This window comes from Loxodonta africana, chromosome 6, assembly GCF_030014295.1.
Source record: "Loxodonta africana isolate mLoxAfr1 chromosome 6, mLoxAfr1.hap2, whole genome shotgun sequence".
NCBI lineage: Eukaryota > Metazoa > Chordata > Mammalia > Proboscidea > Elephantidae > Loxodonta > Loxodonta africana.
Genome location: NC_087347.1, coordinates 74747443 through 74767182, shown reverse-complemented (window position 1 = coordinate 74767182; position 19740 = coordinate 74747443). Strand labels below are relative to the sequence as shown.

Below are 19740 nucleotides of genomic sequence, written 5' to 3'. Positions count from 1 at the left end.
CCCTCACAGAGTAGCTTGCTGACACTGAAAATTCAGTCAGAGAATGGAAAAGAAAATGGACACTGCATGGGAGCGCGACTGTAATTGACCTGCTTGGCTTTCTGTTTTATCTGCAGATTTGAGAAGTATAATAAGGATGGAGCTACGCTCTTTGCGACCGTAGGCTACATGACAGTCTATAATTACTATGTGTACCCAGACAAAACCCGGCCACGTGTAAGGTAATTGGCAGTATAACACGTGCCTTGTCTTTTATTTCAGAAGAACTGTTGAAGTTTCCAATACTTGTTATAGTAGTGTTGATTTGTTTAAAAAAAATTACCATTATTTACTGGCTATGTACTGATTTATTTCATTGTTCCCTTGGAAAAAGTGTGGAAGATTAAACCAATTTTGAGTTCATAATATTTGAATTTCTTAAAGATTGATTTAAAAAAATCACAACTTTAAAATTGTTCATAGTATGTTAGGAATTCGTACTTTTTAAACTTATGTTTTGATATTTTAATTTTAAAATAATTTTTTACTATAGTCAGATGCTGATACTGACTCCATTTCAAGGTCAAGGCCATGGCGCTCAACTTCTTGAAACAGTTCATAGATACTACATTGACTTTCCTTCAGTTCTTGATATTACAGGTATGTAAAACTTGATTTGATGCTGAAAAAAGTCTTAAAAATGTCTTCTTTCCTGGCTAATATTATTCTTATCAGAAATAACTATTTTAGCCAGCTGCAATCTCCTGGCATTTTTTTGGAGCTATCTAAAGATGGCTTAAAGTTAACATTTTACACCATAAATCTTTGTGGGGGATTGGATTGCATTTCTAACTCTAAAGTGTTTAATTGAACAAATTGAAGATGATGAACTGAATATATACCAGAAAAATCTTGGTCAGGCATAAGTACATTGAAACTCTGATACAACTTTTATTTTTTCAGTTTATTTGACAAACTGTTACAGTATTCAGAGGCTGCCTGGGCTCTAATTTTCATGTAGTCTTTCTTAAAGAGGACCAAAATATTCTAAATTCCCCTGAGAAAAAAAATCAAGGTAAATAGTTCCTGAGTACACATTTATACTCTCTAAATGTGTGCTTTGACAGCAGTAGTATAAGTGAAATGTAGGCCCGTTTGTTTTGAAAATGACTTTCAGTATAGATTAGCCATAGAAGTAGTATTATGTACAGGATGCTTAGGAGAAGAGGCCCTGCTCTTCAAGAGGAGAAGCCATCATAAAATGGAGTTACAAGTGATAGTATGTTAGTATGTGAACCACCAAAGGACAAAGTTGCCCAAGAAACATTTATGTTGAAATTTTTTTCTTACCCCCTAAGTAACACAGTTTCAAATTTGTTACTCGTAAAGCTGTTGAACCACCTTTTTTTTTTTTCATGAAAAATACCAGCTATTCACATCCAAATAGGTATTAAACTTTAATTCTATAAGTGTTTGAATACACCTTTGTTTTTAAAACTACAATATTTAACATCCACTACAATTTTAATTTTAAAATGCTATTTTGTTTAATTTGTTTAAAAACACGTACAAAAAAAAAAATGCTAGATGTGGGACTAGCAAAGAATATAAATAGGTAAAAAACCAAATGTGTTGCAGTCGAGTCAATTCTGACTCACAGCGACCCTTATAGGACAGAGTAGAGCTGCTCCATGGCGTTTCCAAGGAGCCGCTTTCAGATTCGAACAGCCTACCTTTTGGTTAGCAACCCTAGCTCTTAACCACTGTGCCACCAGGGCTCCATAAATAGGTTAGTAATTACATTATCAGCGTTTTCCTTTTTTCATATAGTGGTTTTGTGTGTCCAGGTTAAAATAAGTTGCTCCAAAAAAAGATTTTTAAATTATTCCTGTAGACCAATAAGCTGGGGAAAAAGCATGCTGTTTTTATAAAGGAGTTCCACATTTATAGAGTTGAATTGTCTTTTCATCTGACTTTCTTGCTACTGTTAAGTGGGTTTTAAACTTGGAAGACAAAGAAGTGTTAGTAAAGTTTGATTGTATCAAAAGTTATAAATTGTTGAAGTGACACCTTCACCAGCTTGGTGACTTGTAAAATTATAGAAACATAGCACAAACTACATTACTTCCTTTATTAGAGCTGAAAATTGTTTAGCTTCTGTTTATTTTTAGAGCTTGGATTTGGTGCTACATGAAGGGACTTTTTGGTGATTTTAATCTGGAGATTTAGAGTTCATATCAGTAGTCTGTCTTTTCTAGTGGCTAACATGTCAGCAGCGGTTGCTTCTATGAAGCCTCTTAACTACTTTCTTCTGTCTACCCCAGCCAGTAAAGTCCTTGATACTTAGCACCAATTAACAGATAAAGAATTTTATTTCTTAAATCTCAGTGAAGAGTCATCAATAATGGTAGTCTTTATTCATTGCAAGCTGAAGTCTTTAAGGAGAAAAGGCTAAACATGCTAAAGTACTTCTGAATTTGACAAGGGGGTAAAAAAAAAAATTTTGACAAGGGGGTGTTGGCCTTTATTTCTAGTATTAACATTTCTCAGCTTTATAAAACACTCAGAATGTCTTAGAAACTGTTTTCCTTAAGATATTCTAGATTTTGATACCCAGTCCTTATTAAAAAAAATACAGAATTTTCCACTCTGGTTGTCTATTCTCTAAGCTTGTTGTTGTTGTTGTTTTTTTTTAACTTCACAGATCTTCAGTAGGCTCTGGATCTCTCTTTTACAATCCAGGATATTCTTTATGTTCAGATGACCTTTTGTTTACTTGACATATAACCAGATATAGTAATAATTAAAACTTACTATTGATGACCTAGGTGATATCATACTACTGATGGATAGATGTTTGTGGTGTAATTGTCACTCATTTTCTTTTTTTAACGCTCAATTTGAAAAGTGGAATACTGAAAGATGGTTGTTTATATTATGTACATCTTCCTTTTGAGGATGTCAGCCTTTTAAGATAGATACATTTAAATGTACCTGAGTTCTGTGACTTTATAAATAGAATCAACAATTCGTTTCCTCCAAAACTGTGAAGAAAGTTGTATTTGCAAATAGAAATTGATCTTGAGCTAGGATATATATATCAGTATTATTAATCTGTCAGAGCTAATTATGTTTGTTTTTTAAATGCCCCTTATTGTTCTGGAATACGTTATATAGCTTTTTAGAATATTAAATTTCTTATGTTTAGGTGATTTGTGCTATCATCTCATTTCCCTTCTTCAGAATATTATTTTTCTATCTCTAATATAGCCCATTAATATGGAGAGGCTTTTTTAAAATGATAGAAGAGCACTCACGTTGTTAGATGATGTGTTTAACTTGGAAAAAAAACTCCATTTTTGACCTTGCATATCACTATAGATTTATATTCAGGCACATTTATATGATTTTTGTAATATGGAAACAAAGGAATAGAAGGATGTCACAAATTATTGGGTGTCATTGTAAGTTCATTTTCAGACTGACACTTTTACTCCTAATTGAAGAGCTACGAGATTGAGGGGTGACTTGGCCCCTTATATGAAGTTGCAAATAAAATATTATCAGTCTATAATGGCTGAGTTAAAACTAAACAGAATTTTTTGGCATGGTGTTTTGATACATGCGAGAATTTCAGAGAAGAATATGACATGGGTTTTTAGATTTTGTCAACTGTAATTTTTATATATATATTTTTTAAACTCCTCTGAGGACGTTTAAGTTACTTAAGCTTTTACTCATACTAAATTGTATTTTAAATCAATGTTAGCAGTGCAGCCCTTTTTTCTAAACTAGAAAGAGGTGGTAGACTGGAAAACTAATGCCAGATAAACTGAGCTTTATCCATTAGGACTTACAAAAGGATTTTTCAAGAAGATTTCTTGCTTAAGAGTTTGTCATTTAGTAGAGTTTTTATTAAAACAGCTTTATTGAGATATAATTTACAGGCCATATAATTCACCTATTTTAGGTGTACAATTCAGTGATTTTTAGTAAATCTGCAGAATTTTACAGCCATCACTACCACAGGCCATCACCCTATAAAGATCCCTCTTGCCTGTTTGTAGCAGTCCTTTCTGATTCATTTCTAATTTAATCCCACTGTTAGAGAACATACTTTGTATGATTTCAGACCTTTTTCACTTACTGAGTTTTGTTTTATGGTCTAGGTTAGAGGCCAGAAATCTTTTTCTTCAAAAGGCTAGATAGTAAATATTTTACGCTTTTCAGTCCACATATAATCCCAGCTGTATATTCTTAGTGTTTTGTTATTTTTTTCCTTTTATCACTCTTTTAAAATGTAAAAGCCATTCTTAGTTCAAAGGCCATACAAAAACAGGCCATGGGCCAGATTTTGCCCATGGGCTATAGTTTGTTGCCCCTTGGCCTAGCATAAGGTCTGTCCTGGAGAATGGTCTATGTGTACTTGAAAATGTGTATATTCTCCCATTGTCAGATGGAATGTTCTATAAATCAGGTCAAGTTGGTCGATAGTATTCAAGTCTTCTGTATCTTTGCTGGTTTTCTTTCTTTCTAGTTCTATTCATTATTGAGAGTGCAATATTGAAATTCCCAACTATTTTTGCTGAATTGCCTGTGTCTCCTTTCATTTCTGTCAATGTCTGCTCCTTGTATTTTAGAGCTCTGTTGTTAGTTGTGTATGTTTATAATTTTAATATCTTCCTGGTAAGTTAACCTTTTTGTCATTAGAAAATGTGTCCTTTTTTCTTTTGTGCCTGGTGTGTGTAGCCACTCCAGCCCTTGTACTATTCAAATAGTGTATCTTTTTCAATTTTTGACTTGGAACCTGTTAATCTAAAATATTTACCTTATGAAGATTATGTAGTTGGATCTTGTTTTTTAATCCTGTCTGACAATCTCTGCCTTTTGATTGGAAACTTTAATACCTTTACACTTGATATAATCATTGCTGTGGTTGAAATTATGTCCGCCATTTTTTTATATGTATCTCATTTGTTTTGGTCTCTCTTCTTAGCCCTTAGCTATCAGAAAATACTTGCTTCTGGAATTACTCATCAAAACTTCGTTCTCTCTCTCATTTATATAGCTACTCTAATTGAAATTAAAACTAAGATGCATGTGATAATATACTAGTCAAAAAGTTTACATTTGAAAAGCTCAGCTCTGGTGTCACATGTAATATTAAATGTATTTGTAAAAGGTTTACACCTACAATATTGACAAAGATAATCTATTATTTTAAAAAATAACTTTTTCATATTTTAACTTTTAAGAATATTTCTTTTTTTTTTTAAAGAATATTTACCTTTCTCTCCAGGTATGGGAAACGCTGGTGGCGTAGTGCTTAAGTGCTATGGCTGCTAACCAAGAGCTTGGCAGCTCGAATCCACCAGGCACTCCTTGGAAACTGTATGGGGCAATTCTACTCTGTCCTATAGGGTTGCTATGAGTCGGAATCAACTCGAAGCAGCAGCCTCCTAGTGTGTATGTTTAGATTGCAAATTAGATTGAGTAAGGGAAATGTTATTCTGGCTTTTTTTCTTTAGCGGAAGATCCATCAAAAAGCTATGTGAAATTAAGAGACTTTGTGCTTGTGAAGCTTTGTCAAGATTTGCCTTGTTTCTCTCGGGAAAAGTTAATGCAAGGATTCAATGAAGATATGGCAATAGAGGCACAAAAGAAGTTCAAAATCAATAAGGTATTTTTATTCTGTAGGAGGAAAACAGATTTAAATTTTAAGTTTTTTGTTTGTTTTTTAAGTACGTAACTAAGATATTGTAAGTACACTAAGAATACATTTGTGGGAGGCAGTAGTGGTTAGGAGTACAGGCTCTGAAGCCAGATTGCCTGGGTTCAAATGTGACTGCACCACTTATTTTGTGACTTAGTGCAATTTTGTTTACTCTCTGTGTCTCAGTTTCTTCTTCTATAGAGTGGAAAAATAATAGATTGCATGGATATATTAAGTGTAACAAGCAGAACAGAGACATAGTAAAATCTTATATTTGCTTTTTTTTTTAATGTATCTAACCTGGTTAACTGGTTATACCACTGGAGAAGTATTGGTGGGAGGGGGGTTGGAGTAAAATACCTAACTTTCACTTAATATGTGCCTTTATATATTTTTTTAAATACACACACACACACATATATATGTGTGGTAAATGTATTAAGCTAGGTACAGAAAAAGTAATATGGGTGTTTAGAGGAGGGAGTTTATATTACATTTATGTAAGCATGGGAGCCCAGAGTATTTCATGTGAGGGATGGCATTTGATCTAAGCCATGAAAAATGGGTAGGATTTGGATTGTGAAGGTATGTGGATTGAAGGGTATTCCAATAACAAGGACAAGCATTTGATACTGTTGACCACCACTTGCTTAACTTCTAAGACACTGTATTCCCTGGTTTTCTGTCTACCACTCTGATCTGTCTCAGGATTCTTTCACTGGTTTCTACTCTTATGTATGCCTCTTAAATGTAGCTCCTCCCAAAGGTTCTTTATTTTTCATTTTGTCTCATTCTTACTCTGGGGGTCTCATTTAAATCAGGGCTTTGAACCAGTTCTAACAAATTCCCTGGTAACACTAATGCCGCTGGTTAGGGACCAATTTGTTATACATAAGAATCACCTGGGGATCTTGTTAAAACTATAGGTTCTGATTCAGTATATCTGGGGTGGAAATGCAAATTGTCAGCAGCGGTTAGAACTGAATGAACTGGCCAAAGCTCTGGTTTAAATCTCCAATCCGTGTAACTTTCCTGAGCTCCAAATCTATATATCTAAACGTTTGCTGGTCACCTTCAGAAAACTACTCAACTTTTCATCTTCTGCATTAAAACAATTTAAGGATTTCTTGACTGTTAGGTAAAAATCTACATACTTAAAAAGCATTTTACATCTCTAGACTGTATTAAACCTATTTTTATTGAGAATTTATTTAATAACTCAGATTTTAAAAGAGAACATGAAAAGGAACATATTTTTTTAAATCATGCTGTTTTGTTATTTAAGGAACCCAAACTTCTTAATATGACACACAGGGCGCATCATAATCTGGACCCTGCCTACCTCACTAGCCACAGCTTCCTACCACTTACCTAAGTGCCGTGGTTTTACTGAATTGCTTGCTATTTTCCAACTATGCCGTAATCTTTCTTCCTTTTGTGTACCTTTATATGTACTATTGCCTTTGCCCATTCCCCCATCTTCACCAGACCAAATAGGACTCTTTTTTTTTTTTTTTTATTAGCTCAAGTGTTCCTTCCAGGATGTTTAAATATTATCTTCCCAACTTGCTTCAGATTTATGTTCTCACTGTCATTTCATACTCTTCCTTCACAGGCAGTCTTTCCTCTTAGGTATTTCTAGAATCCTTGTCCCCTCAGTATTCTTACTTGGGTTACCTCAGTTCATGCTTTCATCATTTTTTCCTGATTTAGTACCTCAGGTCCTTAACTGGTTTTCTTCCCCCTTTTTCTCTTCCCTTTTCCATGTAAGTGCACGAATGCTTAAAACTCGGATTTGTGTATGTCACTCACTTCCCCATTTAAAATATATGACCTACTAGATACAAGTCCACCTCTTTAACTTCAGTATATAAGGCTCTCTGTTACTTGGCTCCATCTTCATTCTCTTCCTACCGCTTGCTTCTAATTTTGTGCTCTAGCATTGCCAAACTCACTCACTCACTCACACACACACACACACACACACAACTGCCCTCTCCTCTTTCTGGAATAGAACACTCCCTTCCCTTTAAGTCCAACTCAGGTCTTATTCTCCTGGGAATCCTCTCCTAATATCACCCCCATTCCCGGGCTTTGCTACCATAATACCCAATGAATATTTATGTCATTAAATTGACCATACCTTAATAATTTGTATTACCCACTACACTACTAACTCCTTGAGGACAATGTCTGTCCTTTATTGCTTTTCTTCTGGTACCTAGGATAGTCTCTGGCATATATACAGATACAGATATTCAGTATGTCTTATATTCTTTTGAAAAAGTGTCGCTATTACTTAATTTGAAATTTTTCACTTTTTTCTTTTTTTTTATTAGCAACATGCTAGACGGGTTTATGAAATTCTTCGACTACTGGTAACTGACATGAGTGATGCTGAACAATACAGAAGCTATAGGCTGGATATTAAAAGAAGACTAATTAGCCCATATAAGGTAGGACTTTCAAGAGTCTTAACCGTTGTATTCTTGTCAGTGTTTAAAATGGGAAGAAAAGCTGGGAAATACTAGTGTATGGGAGAGTTCAAATCATTTCCCTATATTAACTTTTATAAAAGTGAAAATACTCTTCCAGTTGGTTAGTAGGAATTCTCACTGTCATATTTTACAACTTAAGCTATAAATCTGCTTTTCATTTGTATAAATGCTAGTCCCAAGGATAGTCTACCCATGGTTAGTTTTTTCTTTCACTTGTATGTATCTTTTAAAAATCTGAATGCCCAGGCTTTTCCTCCAACAATTCATCTTGTTTCTTTTTCCCCAAGTCTCTCCTCTTCCCATTTTTCATATTTATTCTCTCTTTGCCTTAGCTGTCTCTTTCCTAGATATGGCCTTGGTTGTCCTTTGTAACCTCTATACCACAGCTAAGATTTCAGCTTACTATTCTTTACCTTATTCTCTTTAAGCATTCTTCTTTCCCTTTTTCATTTCCCATATTTTCTTCTTTTTCTTTTACCTCAACAGTTTCCCTACTAGCTCAGGTTTGGCCTCACCATTGTTTGGCCGTTGTTAGAATGGATATTATCCATGCCAACTTGTGTGAATGAGGAGTTGCTATGCTAGTTGTAGCTAGGGAGTGAGGTGATTGTAGAGAATATTTAATTTATACAACACAATTATTAAGCACCTGCTATATGGTTGTTGGAAACCCTGGTGGTGTATTGGTTAAGTGCTACGGCTGCTAACCAAAGGTCAGCAGTTTGAATCTGCCAGGCGCTCCTTGGAAACCCTTATGGGGCAGTTCTACTCTGTCCTATAGGGTCACTATGAGTCGGAATCGACTCAATGGCAGTGGGTTTGGTTTTGGTTTATATGGTTGTTGTTAGAGGAGACCTGGTGGTGCAGTGGTTAAGCATTTGGCTGCTAACTGAAAGGTGGGCAGTTCGAACCCACCAGCCACTCCATGGGAGAAAGATGTGCCAGTCTGCTTCCATAAAGATGTACAGCCTTGGAAGCCCTATGGGGCAGTTCTTCTCTGTCCTGTAGGGTGGCTATGAGTTGGAACTAACTCAGCGGCAGTGGGTTTGGTTTTTTGGTGTATATGGTTTCTACATTTATGAACACTGTACCTGTAGGCTTACACAGTAGAATAGCTAGGAACATAAATGGCCAAGGCAACTCTGTCTTAAAATTTAAGGTGAAAATAAAGGAAATAACAAGTAATTAATATATCAAGTACACATGGTTCTGATTTTCCCACATAACGTTAAAGAAAACTCAGGTTTTATTTGCCATGGATTTTCCTTTTATAGAGCCAATCCTTTCAATGTAAGTGGTTTACTTGGGTCACACTACTCCTTTTTTTTTTAATAATATTTTTTTAAATAACATCTTACTACTTTGCAGTGAAGGTGTATTTCCTAATTTGTCATTCAAAAATGTCACATTCTGAATATAAAAATAATAATTTTCCTATGACTGTAAAACATTTCATCTTAAATCATGTGTACACATAGTTCTTCATACTGTCATTTCAGTAAGCAATTCAATGAGTTTATTTTCTCTCTTATGAACCACCATCTGCATATAACAGGTTGTATAAATTACTATGGTCTCCTCAAAAATTGTCCGAAGTCACATTTTATTCTTTGATGTTTATCAATTCAAAAACATCAGAAAATAGGTAACAGTGTTCCTTTCTGAAGATTTTAAATCTTTAATATTTACTCTGTTAGCGAGAAAATTTCTGAATTCAAACATATAGCCCACTGCCATCGAGTCAATTCCAACTCATAGCGACCCTACAGGACAGAACAGAACTGCCCCATAGAGTGGAACAATGTAAATAGATCTCACCATGACAGCATTTGAGTATACTCACTCCTCACTTATTGACACGGTTAGGCTCCAAAGATCAGGTGGTTATGCAAAAATCAGCATTATGTGAAAATGGAGTAAGACCACATGAGATCACAAAATGGAGGACAACTACATCATTACATAACTGCCAAACCACTGAGAATCGTGGCCCAGGCAACTTAACACAGAACCTTAACCATCACAGCCAGAGATATTCTTGCCTTGCACTGTCAGCATTTGTTACTGCCGCATATATGTTGTTAATGCCAAGATAGTAGATTTTTTTTACTATTGTCATTAAATGTGAAATATCATCTAACAAGATAGTCGATGAGTGATGAGTAGGTGTATTAAAACTGTTTTAAGAAAGTGAAATGACTATTGAAGTACGGCTCTCACATATTTTAAATGATAATCATTTTTTATGTTGTTATTAAATACCCTCCCCTGAGTTAAATAAAACAAGTCCTATAGGAATGGAGGAAACCCTGGTGACGTAGTAGTTAAGTGCTGTGGCTGCTAACCAAGAGGTCTGCAGTTCGAATCTGCCAGGTGGTCCTTGGAAACTCTTATCGGGCAGTTCTACTCTGTCCTATAGGGTCGCAATGAGTCGGAATTGACTTGACAGCAGTGGGTTTGGTTTTTGGTTTTTATAGGAATGGAAGAAGCAGTAAGATTTCCTCATTGAATATAAGCAAATGATTATCTCCAATTTGTCATTTTAAGCTGATATTCATATGCTTTGTTGTATTATCACAACATTCTCAAATGTGAAATTAAATAAGAATAAAGTAACATTTCTTAATAATAAAGCATGGTTTGAATGCTCTTTAGGTCTTTAAAATGTATGCTTAATGGTGAACAGTTGGAATATAAAAAAATTTAACACATTTTATGAAAAGAAACTCTAGAATTTTGATCATTAGTGAATTATTACTGAGGTATGAGCTAATTATTGTTATCAAAGTCCACCAATTTTGTACTGCCTTGATTTGAGGGATCAGGTTTATATATCAGCTGAAACAAATGCACTTTCTCTCTAAGAAACTACCTTGGTTTCTTAGTACTTCTTTAAGCACTTCTACCTTACTTAAAAGTTCTTTAAAAACTGGCAGTTCATTTTTATCAGTGCCAAGAAGGGAGAAAATAGCCTGTATTAAAGAGAATCATAAAAATGAAGCACAAAAAGAGACATCATATCTAGCACAGAAGTAATTTTCAGGTGTTCAAGAAAAGGTAAATTTCAACAGTTTGGCTAAAAAAAAAAAGAAAAGTTGATGCAGCATTAAAGCATTTGTATTGCTTCACAGGTACATTTAAATTCATAATTGGTTTACAAGTATAAAATTTAGAAATCAGTTCTATAATGCTGGATTTGGAAACAGGAAACTCAGTTTTGAGGTCTAGTTCTACCTTTTACAAATTGTGTGACCATGGAAAATGTATTCACATCTGAGTATAAGGTTTCTCTTTATAAAATGGAAATGATAGTACGTTTATCTCACAGGCTGTATATGAGAATCAGATAAGCCTTTTGTAAACCACAATATGTTGTATAATCTTTCTTCCTGAATACAAGCTGATTGTAATAATATTGAAACTTGCTATTTTCTAAGTACTTTATATATTTTATTTGATCCATACAATTGTCCTATGAAGTAGGAATTACTATGAGGAAAAACTCTCTCATAAGTTAGCCTGCTTCAAACCTCCAGGTCTTCTGGAGTTTGCAGAGCCCGTGCTTTTTTCCTCTCACTTTGCCTCCATAGTAGCCAAGGAACTGAACAGAAAAAAAGTATATTACATTGTGCATGGTTTTAAAGATGTCTTTTGAGAAGTCTTTGGAATTCATATGCCTTAACACTATTATTCTTCTTAAATTCATATTAAAAAGAATCTTATCTCTGCACTTCACAAGAGAGACTTGTTCAGCAGATGGAAATCAAGGAGACCTTAGAGGTGCTGGCATTTTTGAGATTATGTTTATAAGCTCTCTTGGACCTGTGAAAAGTAGGCAAGAAGAAAGGTTTTCTGTACATAAATTCACATTTGAGTCAGATATTAATAAACAATTGTATTAACATTAATACCATCTTTAATTTGACTATATTAATTGCGTAATATTAACAGCCCTAATCTATGAAAGAATTAAGTTTTTGTTTCTGTGGAAGAGACATATTCTATAGAATGTCTTTAGAAAGTTCACTGTGGTCCCCAGCCATTATCTTTCAGTATTTCATTTATACTCCCAGTGTATGTCACTTTACTGGATAGAGGTGTTCCTCAAATCAGTTTTTCCCCAGTTCTTCTTTTAAAAAATTTTTAATATACATATGCAAAGCAATGTGTACAGTTTAAGGACGATTAAAGGTTAAAAAAAATGCTTCAAATTAGTCATTCTTAACTGAGTCATATCTTAAATGCTTATGAGAAACTTTATAGTTTTAATTTTTTTCCATACAGCTGTTACATGTATTTCTTATTCCTAGGTACTAAGAGCTCTTAAATTTAATCTGTATATTTATTGCCACGCCAATAAAAATTACAATATGATTAATTCTGACATCTAAAAAAATTTGATAGTGAAGAAATTGAAGATGCTAAGGAGGGGAGGGAGAAATTGGAAAACTGAGCTCCCTTAGAGAGAAATTTAAAAACAGCATAATTAAAACAGTATGTTACTGGTACATGATTCATTCATTTAGAACAGAATTGATAGTGTAAAAATATTAAGAATTTAATATGATTAGAGGCATCTTTAAGCAGTATGGGGATAGATTATTTAATAAATGTTATAACTGATCAGCAATTTAGAAAAATAGCTTATATTCCTATCATACACCACAGTTTTCTGATGAATTAATTAATCCTTTAGTTCTTGAACTGCTTCCTTGAGTTAGGTCTTTTTATATAGGGCAATCATTACTCTTGGCAGAAAAACAACTTCTACAACATAAATCATTATCATACACAGTAAGAAATATACTGTCCTCCTTAAAATCAGTCCACCTGAATTTTCCAAGAACTAATACTCAGAGTGTGGTAGATCGTCAACATGAGCATCACCTCAGAGCTTGTTAGAAGTGTAGAATCTCAGGCCATACACCAGACCTATAGAATCAGAGTCTGTCCGCCTTCTAATAAGGTTCCCAAGTGACCTGTATGTACACTCAAGTTTGAGAAGCATTGCTGTAGAAGGGCTTTCACTAATGAAGTTAATTTTTCCTCTCCGATGACAGTAGTAGAAGCCTAATTTACTTAGCCCTCCAGTTTAGACCCAGGCAGGATCAACATAATTTTTTTTGTAGTGTCATAACTTATTTGAGTAGACTTAAGTCTAGTACTTTGTTAGTTGTGAACCTTGTTTTAGAAATGTTTGTGTGACTGTAGCTTAATTTTGAGCTTTTTAAGTAGTAATCATAACTTATTTGCCTAGTGTTCCAAAACAATTAGGGTCCCTTTTAAGGAAACCCTGGTGGCACAGTAGTTAGAGCTATGGCTGCTAACTAGAAGGTCAGCCTTTTGAATCCACCAGGCGCTCCTTGGAAACCCTGTGGGGCGGTTCTCCTCTGTCCTTAGGGTTGCTGTGAGTTGGAGTTGACTTGACGGCAGCAGGTTTTTTAAAGGGACATTAGTTAGTGTTTAGGAGTGGTTTAAGGTATTGTTTTTAGGGTTGTGCTTTATTTGAATTGCCTTCTGTGAGGTAGGTGGACATAGAGACTAAGAATACAGACTCCCAGCTGAACTGTTAGGTTTGAATCCTGGCTCCTCAGCTTTCTGCTCTCTAACTGTGGGCAAGTTATTTAACTCCTGTATCCATTTTTTTCTTCATCTGTAAATTGGAGAAAATTATGTTAACATGAGTTTATATATGTGATTTCTAATCTCTATATAAAGTCAGCTCATCGACGGCAGTGGGTTAATAAGAGAGAAAATTGATACAGTCTAGAACAGTAAATCCAAAAAGTATGACAGTTTTTTCGTTTATCTTTCTGAAGCTTTTCTACCAGTTTATGTTAAAATTAGTATGTTTAATGTGGTCCACAAATATACTGGGTAAGGGAACCTGGAAGTGAGCATACTGGTAGTTCAAAAAATGATTAAATAATAGCACTTAATCTCAGTTGCCTTTCTTCAGTTAATTTATTTTATTTGTTAAAGAAATGTTTGAGCGTCTATACTGGCCAGGGTTCCTTTATTATGCTTTGGAGCAGGCTGCTGGTCACCTACTATATTTACCATCAGTTGATGAAAATATCAGGTCTTTTGGTTAACAACTTTTAAAGGGCTTTCAATTCCTGGTTAACCTTAAGTTCAGGCTTCTTTAAGAATAAAACTGTATGAGACAAATTTGGGCATATCCCTGCTACTTTTTTTTTTTTTTTTAACATTGTAGACATGAAATTATAAGAATACAAAGAAGTATCTCTGCTTTCCGAGTCTAACAAATAATTGTGCTTGTTGCTTAGAAAAAACAGAGAGATCTGGCTAAGATGAGAAAATGTCTCAGACCAGAAGAACTGACCAATCAGATGAACCAAATAGAAATAAGCATGCAACATGAACAACTGGAAGAAAGCTTTCAGGAACTTGTGGAAGATTACAGACGCGTCATTGAACGACTTGCTCAAGAGTAAAGATTCTACTACTATGTACAGGAAGTTTGCAGATTTCTGTACATTGCGCTGTGAAAAATCCTGTGATGACTTTAATATCTTGTAACATTTTACTTACATTAAAAGTTATCTATCTTTAGTTGAATATTTTCTTTTGGAGAGATTGTATATTTTAAAATACTGTTTAGAGTCTATGAGCATATATTGCATTTAAAAAAATATATAGGTTCTGAAATACCACTGTAATTGCTTCCCATATTAAACAGTATAATAAATGCTTAGTTGTGATATGTTAATGTCTGATGATATGATTCTTAAATACTGATGATAACCTTTTCCAGTTGTTAAAAATCTTAGGTTTTAAGCTTTCGTTATTCCTCCCATACTTTCCTTCGGTATTCTGGCACCTTTAAAACACATTTAAGGAGTTACCTGGTAACCAACCTTGTTTTTCCTGCAGGATTTTTCAGAAACTTGATACAACCTAAAACCTAAAGGTTTGGATCAGATACTAATGGAAGATAAATCTAGAATTTGGTATAAACATTTTATAAATAATATAATAAGATAGAAATCAGTTCATAAAAATCCAGTTTATATACCATTATGAAAATACATCTTGTGTACAATGAGATGCATTTTTATTATGATTTGCTATAATGTATTGAAGTCCAAGGAAAAATAAGAATAATGCTCAGCTGCTTAATATAGTCTTATTTTAATGTAGAGTGTCAAATTAATTGCTTGATAAGGAATCATTAAAAGCTTGATGTTCACGATGTGTAAGCCAGGTATTAGATAACATCTAAAACTGGATGTAAGTTGAACTTTACTTTTAGAAATTTGACTTGTTCAATGCTGAGGGCAAAATCCCAGCTTGGACAAGCACTGTCTTATCCTTAGACTAATTCTCCATCAGTAAAACACGTGAAACATAGCAGAAGCCAAGTAACTGGTAGCCTTTGAACACAAAGCAACTGTGACCGGCAGCATACTGACTGAGCTGTCCTCCTGAAATGAGGGCGCTGTAAAAACTTCAAACCATCTTATCTCAGAAGCTTGAGTATAGATAAAACTTGTTGATTACTGAGAGATCTTGTATGTGTATGTATACAGACACATAATTTGTTAGAGATAGAATGAACTACTTCAGTTAAAATTCTTTCTCAAACTATATGAAAGCGAATTTTTTTCCATCTGAATTAGCTAATTTTTTAATTTTTTACTGAAGATTCACAATTGAAAGCTAAACATAAGCTCTAAGGAACAAAAACAAACAAATCTAAACAAATTTTCTTTCAAGGAACTTTATGTAAAACCCAGAAAAGGCCTATGTAATACCAGCTTTCATACCTTTTTTTAGCAAGTGTTCTTAAGTTCAATTCATAGATAAAAGATACGGTTTAGCATTAATTTTCACGACTTGAAAGGGGTTAGAAAGTAAAAGTCTGATATTTAGACCTGCACCTTACGTGGGTAATTAAATACCAGAAAGGCTATACAGGACTGTGTATGAAACCCAAGACATCCACTCTCTAAAGCCTACCTAGTGGTCACTTATCACCCCTAGTCTTAGCCTTCACCCAAGCTATCATCCATATACACATCCATTGTATTTACTTTTGCCTTTATGATCTTTTTCACTGCCCTTCCTCGCTCTGCCACCATTACTTTTTCCTTATCCTCCTCTCTAAATTGCATTTTTTCTACAACTATTAATATGTTTTCTTTCTGAGCATCAGTTTTTTCATCTGTAAAATGAGGTTGTGCTAGAATGATCTCTAGGCTCCTTCCCTGTTCTAAAATCCATGCTTATCCTTTTCACTTCTCCTCACCCTTGTGCTTTTATACTCAGGTGTGCATGTAAATGTCTAAAATAAAACATACCCCTCACACAAGAAAATTCATAGCTTATATGTAAGTTTATGTGTGTGAGAGAGAAAAATGCAGTTATGTTTCTTGATTGTCTCCCAATTGCAGAGGCCCCCATTCGCTACACCAAAGCTTAGTCTATTTTGAAGATTTATCTGATCCACTGCAGTCCTTGCCTGCTAGGGAGGAACTGGCAACAGACCACCCAGGAACATCAGGGGTAATTAGAATCAGGCCTTAGAGGTCACTTGATTTAATTCCTTAAAATCATAAATTCTTTTTTCTTGGAATTACAAAGCCAGATTAACTATTAAGTACTGATTTAAAAGGTACCTGTAATTCTTCTAAATAAAATTATTTTTATGTTTGTATATTATCCCTATGTATATACATTGCACATAGTTGTATCATTTTCTTCTTAATATTTCTAGTGTTCAAAATGATTCTCATCATAGATGTGTAATATTTCATGTTGGTGAGCCCATATTAAACTATTTACCTAGGATGTTTTGGTTTTTTACTATTACAGATGATATTCAAATGAATTATTATCTTTGTGTATATATATTTTTGCATCTGTTAAATAATTTTGTTAAGATAAATTCCTAGGAGATGCAATCACTGAGTCAGAGTGTTAGGAATATCTTTATGGCTCAGTACATAAACGTTTCATGTTGCTTTTTCAGACTGATTGGTAAAATACTGCTAGATATGTGTATACTGATTTTAATTACCTGTTTGATTTTTTTTTTTTTTTTTTACAAGGCGGGGGCATTTCTCTTTGGGGATTTACACTTTAAACTTATAGATGAATAACAAGTCCAGAAGTTAAGTAACTTCCTTAACAGCACACTATGAGTTAGTGGCAAAGTCAGGACTATACACTATTAGACTCCTGTTCTCCATTCCTCCATCTCCTCCTCTTTCATCAAGCAGGCCAACCAAGTTTTGTTTTTGTTTTTTTTTAATTGTAAAAATGCATATACAACACATGAATTTCTTTATTCCTTTTAATGTGCTTGCCAATTTAATGTTTTCACATGTACAATTTAATGACATCAATCATGTGCAGCTGTCACCAATATCAGTTGCCAAATTTTCCACCACCATACCAACCAAGTCTTAAATATGCTAGCCCACTAGGCTCTACCTAAAACAAAAAGTCAAACCCGTTGCTATCAAGTCAATTCCAGCTCATGGTGATCCCATGTGTTACAGAGTTGACCTACCCCATAAAGTTTTCTTGACAAACCTTTATGGATGCAGATCACCAAGGCTTTCTTCTGTGGCACCGTGGGGTGGGTTTGGACAGCCAACCTTTAGATTAGCTAAGTACGAACTGTTTGTACCGCCTGAAGACCTTTGGCTCTTCCTAAGGGAGGCTTTTTTCTCCTCACCACCTGGAAAATGCTTCACTTGCATATTTGCCCTAGTTACCAGACAAATACCCAGCTGCCCTCTTGTTTTTGTAGCCTTAGAGGAGTAGGTATTAGGAAAAAGAATATTTGAAAGCAATGACTGAAAGTACTAGTGCCTCTTGAAGTATACATTGAAGTTACATACTTCCTGTTAACATTTAATTACAACTTTTCTGTGTTCCCATATTCCTCTACATCTCTTGTAATACATACATCATTCACCTTGTATTAAGTACAGTAGAATTATATAGTACATTTAATTTACTCTTTGCATTGGGAAGAGCTGTCTTTATGTATATACAGGTATTTTCAATAGGCACATCAAACAAAGATGTGAAGGGGTATACAGTGAAAAGTTCCTTGCTACAATCCTCCAGAAACAACTGCTGTTACTGATATCTTGTGTATCTTCATATGTGCATATATGAACATAAATGTATATATCATTTTTATGTATATATATGGTAACATACTACACATAATGTTCTCTTTTTTTTACCTAATATATCTTGGAGGTCATTAGAGCTACCTTGTTTTGTTTAATGGCTTTGTGGTATTCCATTATATGGGTGCACCATAAGTTATTCAACCAGTCCCCTATTAGCGAAATCAAACCCTTTGCTGTCGAGTCGATTCCGACTCATAGCGACCCTATAGGACAAACTAGAACTGCCCCATAGAGTTTCCAAGGAGCACCTGGTGGATTTGAACTGCCGACCTTTTGGTTAGCAGCCGTAGCTCTTAACCACTACGCCACCAGGGTTTCCAGTCCCCCATTATTTAGGTTGTTTCCAATATTTCCATTACAAATAGTGTAATGTGCTATAAATACATTTAGAAGTACACCTATAGATTAAAGCCTAGAAATCACTAATTGTAGTCTAACTTCATTCTTATAGTGACTACATTATTCAAACTAAACCAAACCTATTGCTATTGAGTCAGTTCCTGCTTATGGCTCCCCAGCGTGCTACAGAGTATAAACAGCTCCACAGAGTTTTCTTGGCTTTAGTCTTTATGGAAGCAGATGGCCGGGCCTTCATCTGCGCTGCTGGGGTGGGTTTTAACCACCAACTCCTTGGTAGCCAAGGGCAAACCATTTAAAATTATTAACATGAACTATGGCTAAAGAAGCTTAGTAATATTTAAATAACCTCTGTAGGCCAAGAGAAGCATAATGTACTTCACCCATCTCCTTTCCCAGATAGAAATTTGAATTAAAGGCACAATGATTTCACTGCCTAGGCATATGCTTATGACTTTCTTTTTTATTCTTTTAGTCTTGTTTAGCGCTTCTCGAACCTTAGCATCCATGAGAATTGCTCTACAGCAGGGTTTCACAACCTCAGCTATTGATATTTTGAGCCAAATAATGCTTTGTTGTGTGTGGCTGTCCTGTGTATTGTAGAATGTTGAACAGCATCCCTGGCCTCTACCCACAAGATGCTAGCAGCAACCACCTCAGTTGTGACAACCAAACGTTGTCTCCAGACATTTCTACATGGCCCCTGCGGGCTAAATCACCCTTGGTTAAGAAACACTGTTCTATGAGATTGAATATCCATCCACTTCAAGCAGGGACTATTTTATTGATTTTTATTATGTAACGTCATTTTAACTCTTACAAAGTGTTAAAAAGCAAAGATGTCACTTTAAGGACTAAGGTGCACCTAACCCAAGCCATGGTATTTTTAATCGCCTCATATGCATGTGAAAGCTGGACAATGAGTAGTGGAGATTGAAGAAGAACTGATGCCTTTGAATGATGGTGTTGGCAAAGAATATTGATGAAAAACAAATCTGTCTTGGAAGAAGTACAGCCA

General features: G+C 34.7%; 1 protein-coding gene across 1 annotated transcript in view; it reads left to right on the top strand.

The window, feature by feature from the left end:
• Positions 1-14917, top strand: part of HAT1 (histone acetyltransferase 1) — a 49156-nt gene extending 34239 nt beyond the window's left edge. The window contains exons 7-11 of the mRNA XM_010602828.3: positions 117-221; positions 533-639; positions 5508-5659; positions 8032-8148; positions 14481-14917. Coding sequence (XP_010601130.1) covers positions 117-221; positions 533-639; positions 5508-5659; positions 8032-8148; positions 14481-14648 — 649 coding nt within the window. The 3' untranslated portion in view covers positions 14649-14917. The remainder of the gene's footprint in view (positions 1-116; positions 222-532; positions 640-5507; positions 5660-8031; positions 8149-14480) is intronic.
• Positions 14918-19740: the final 4823 nt, after the last annotated feature.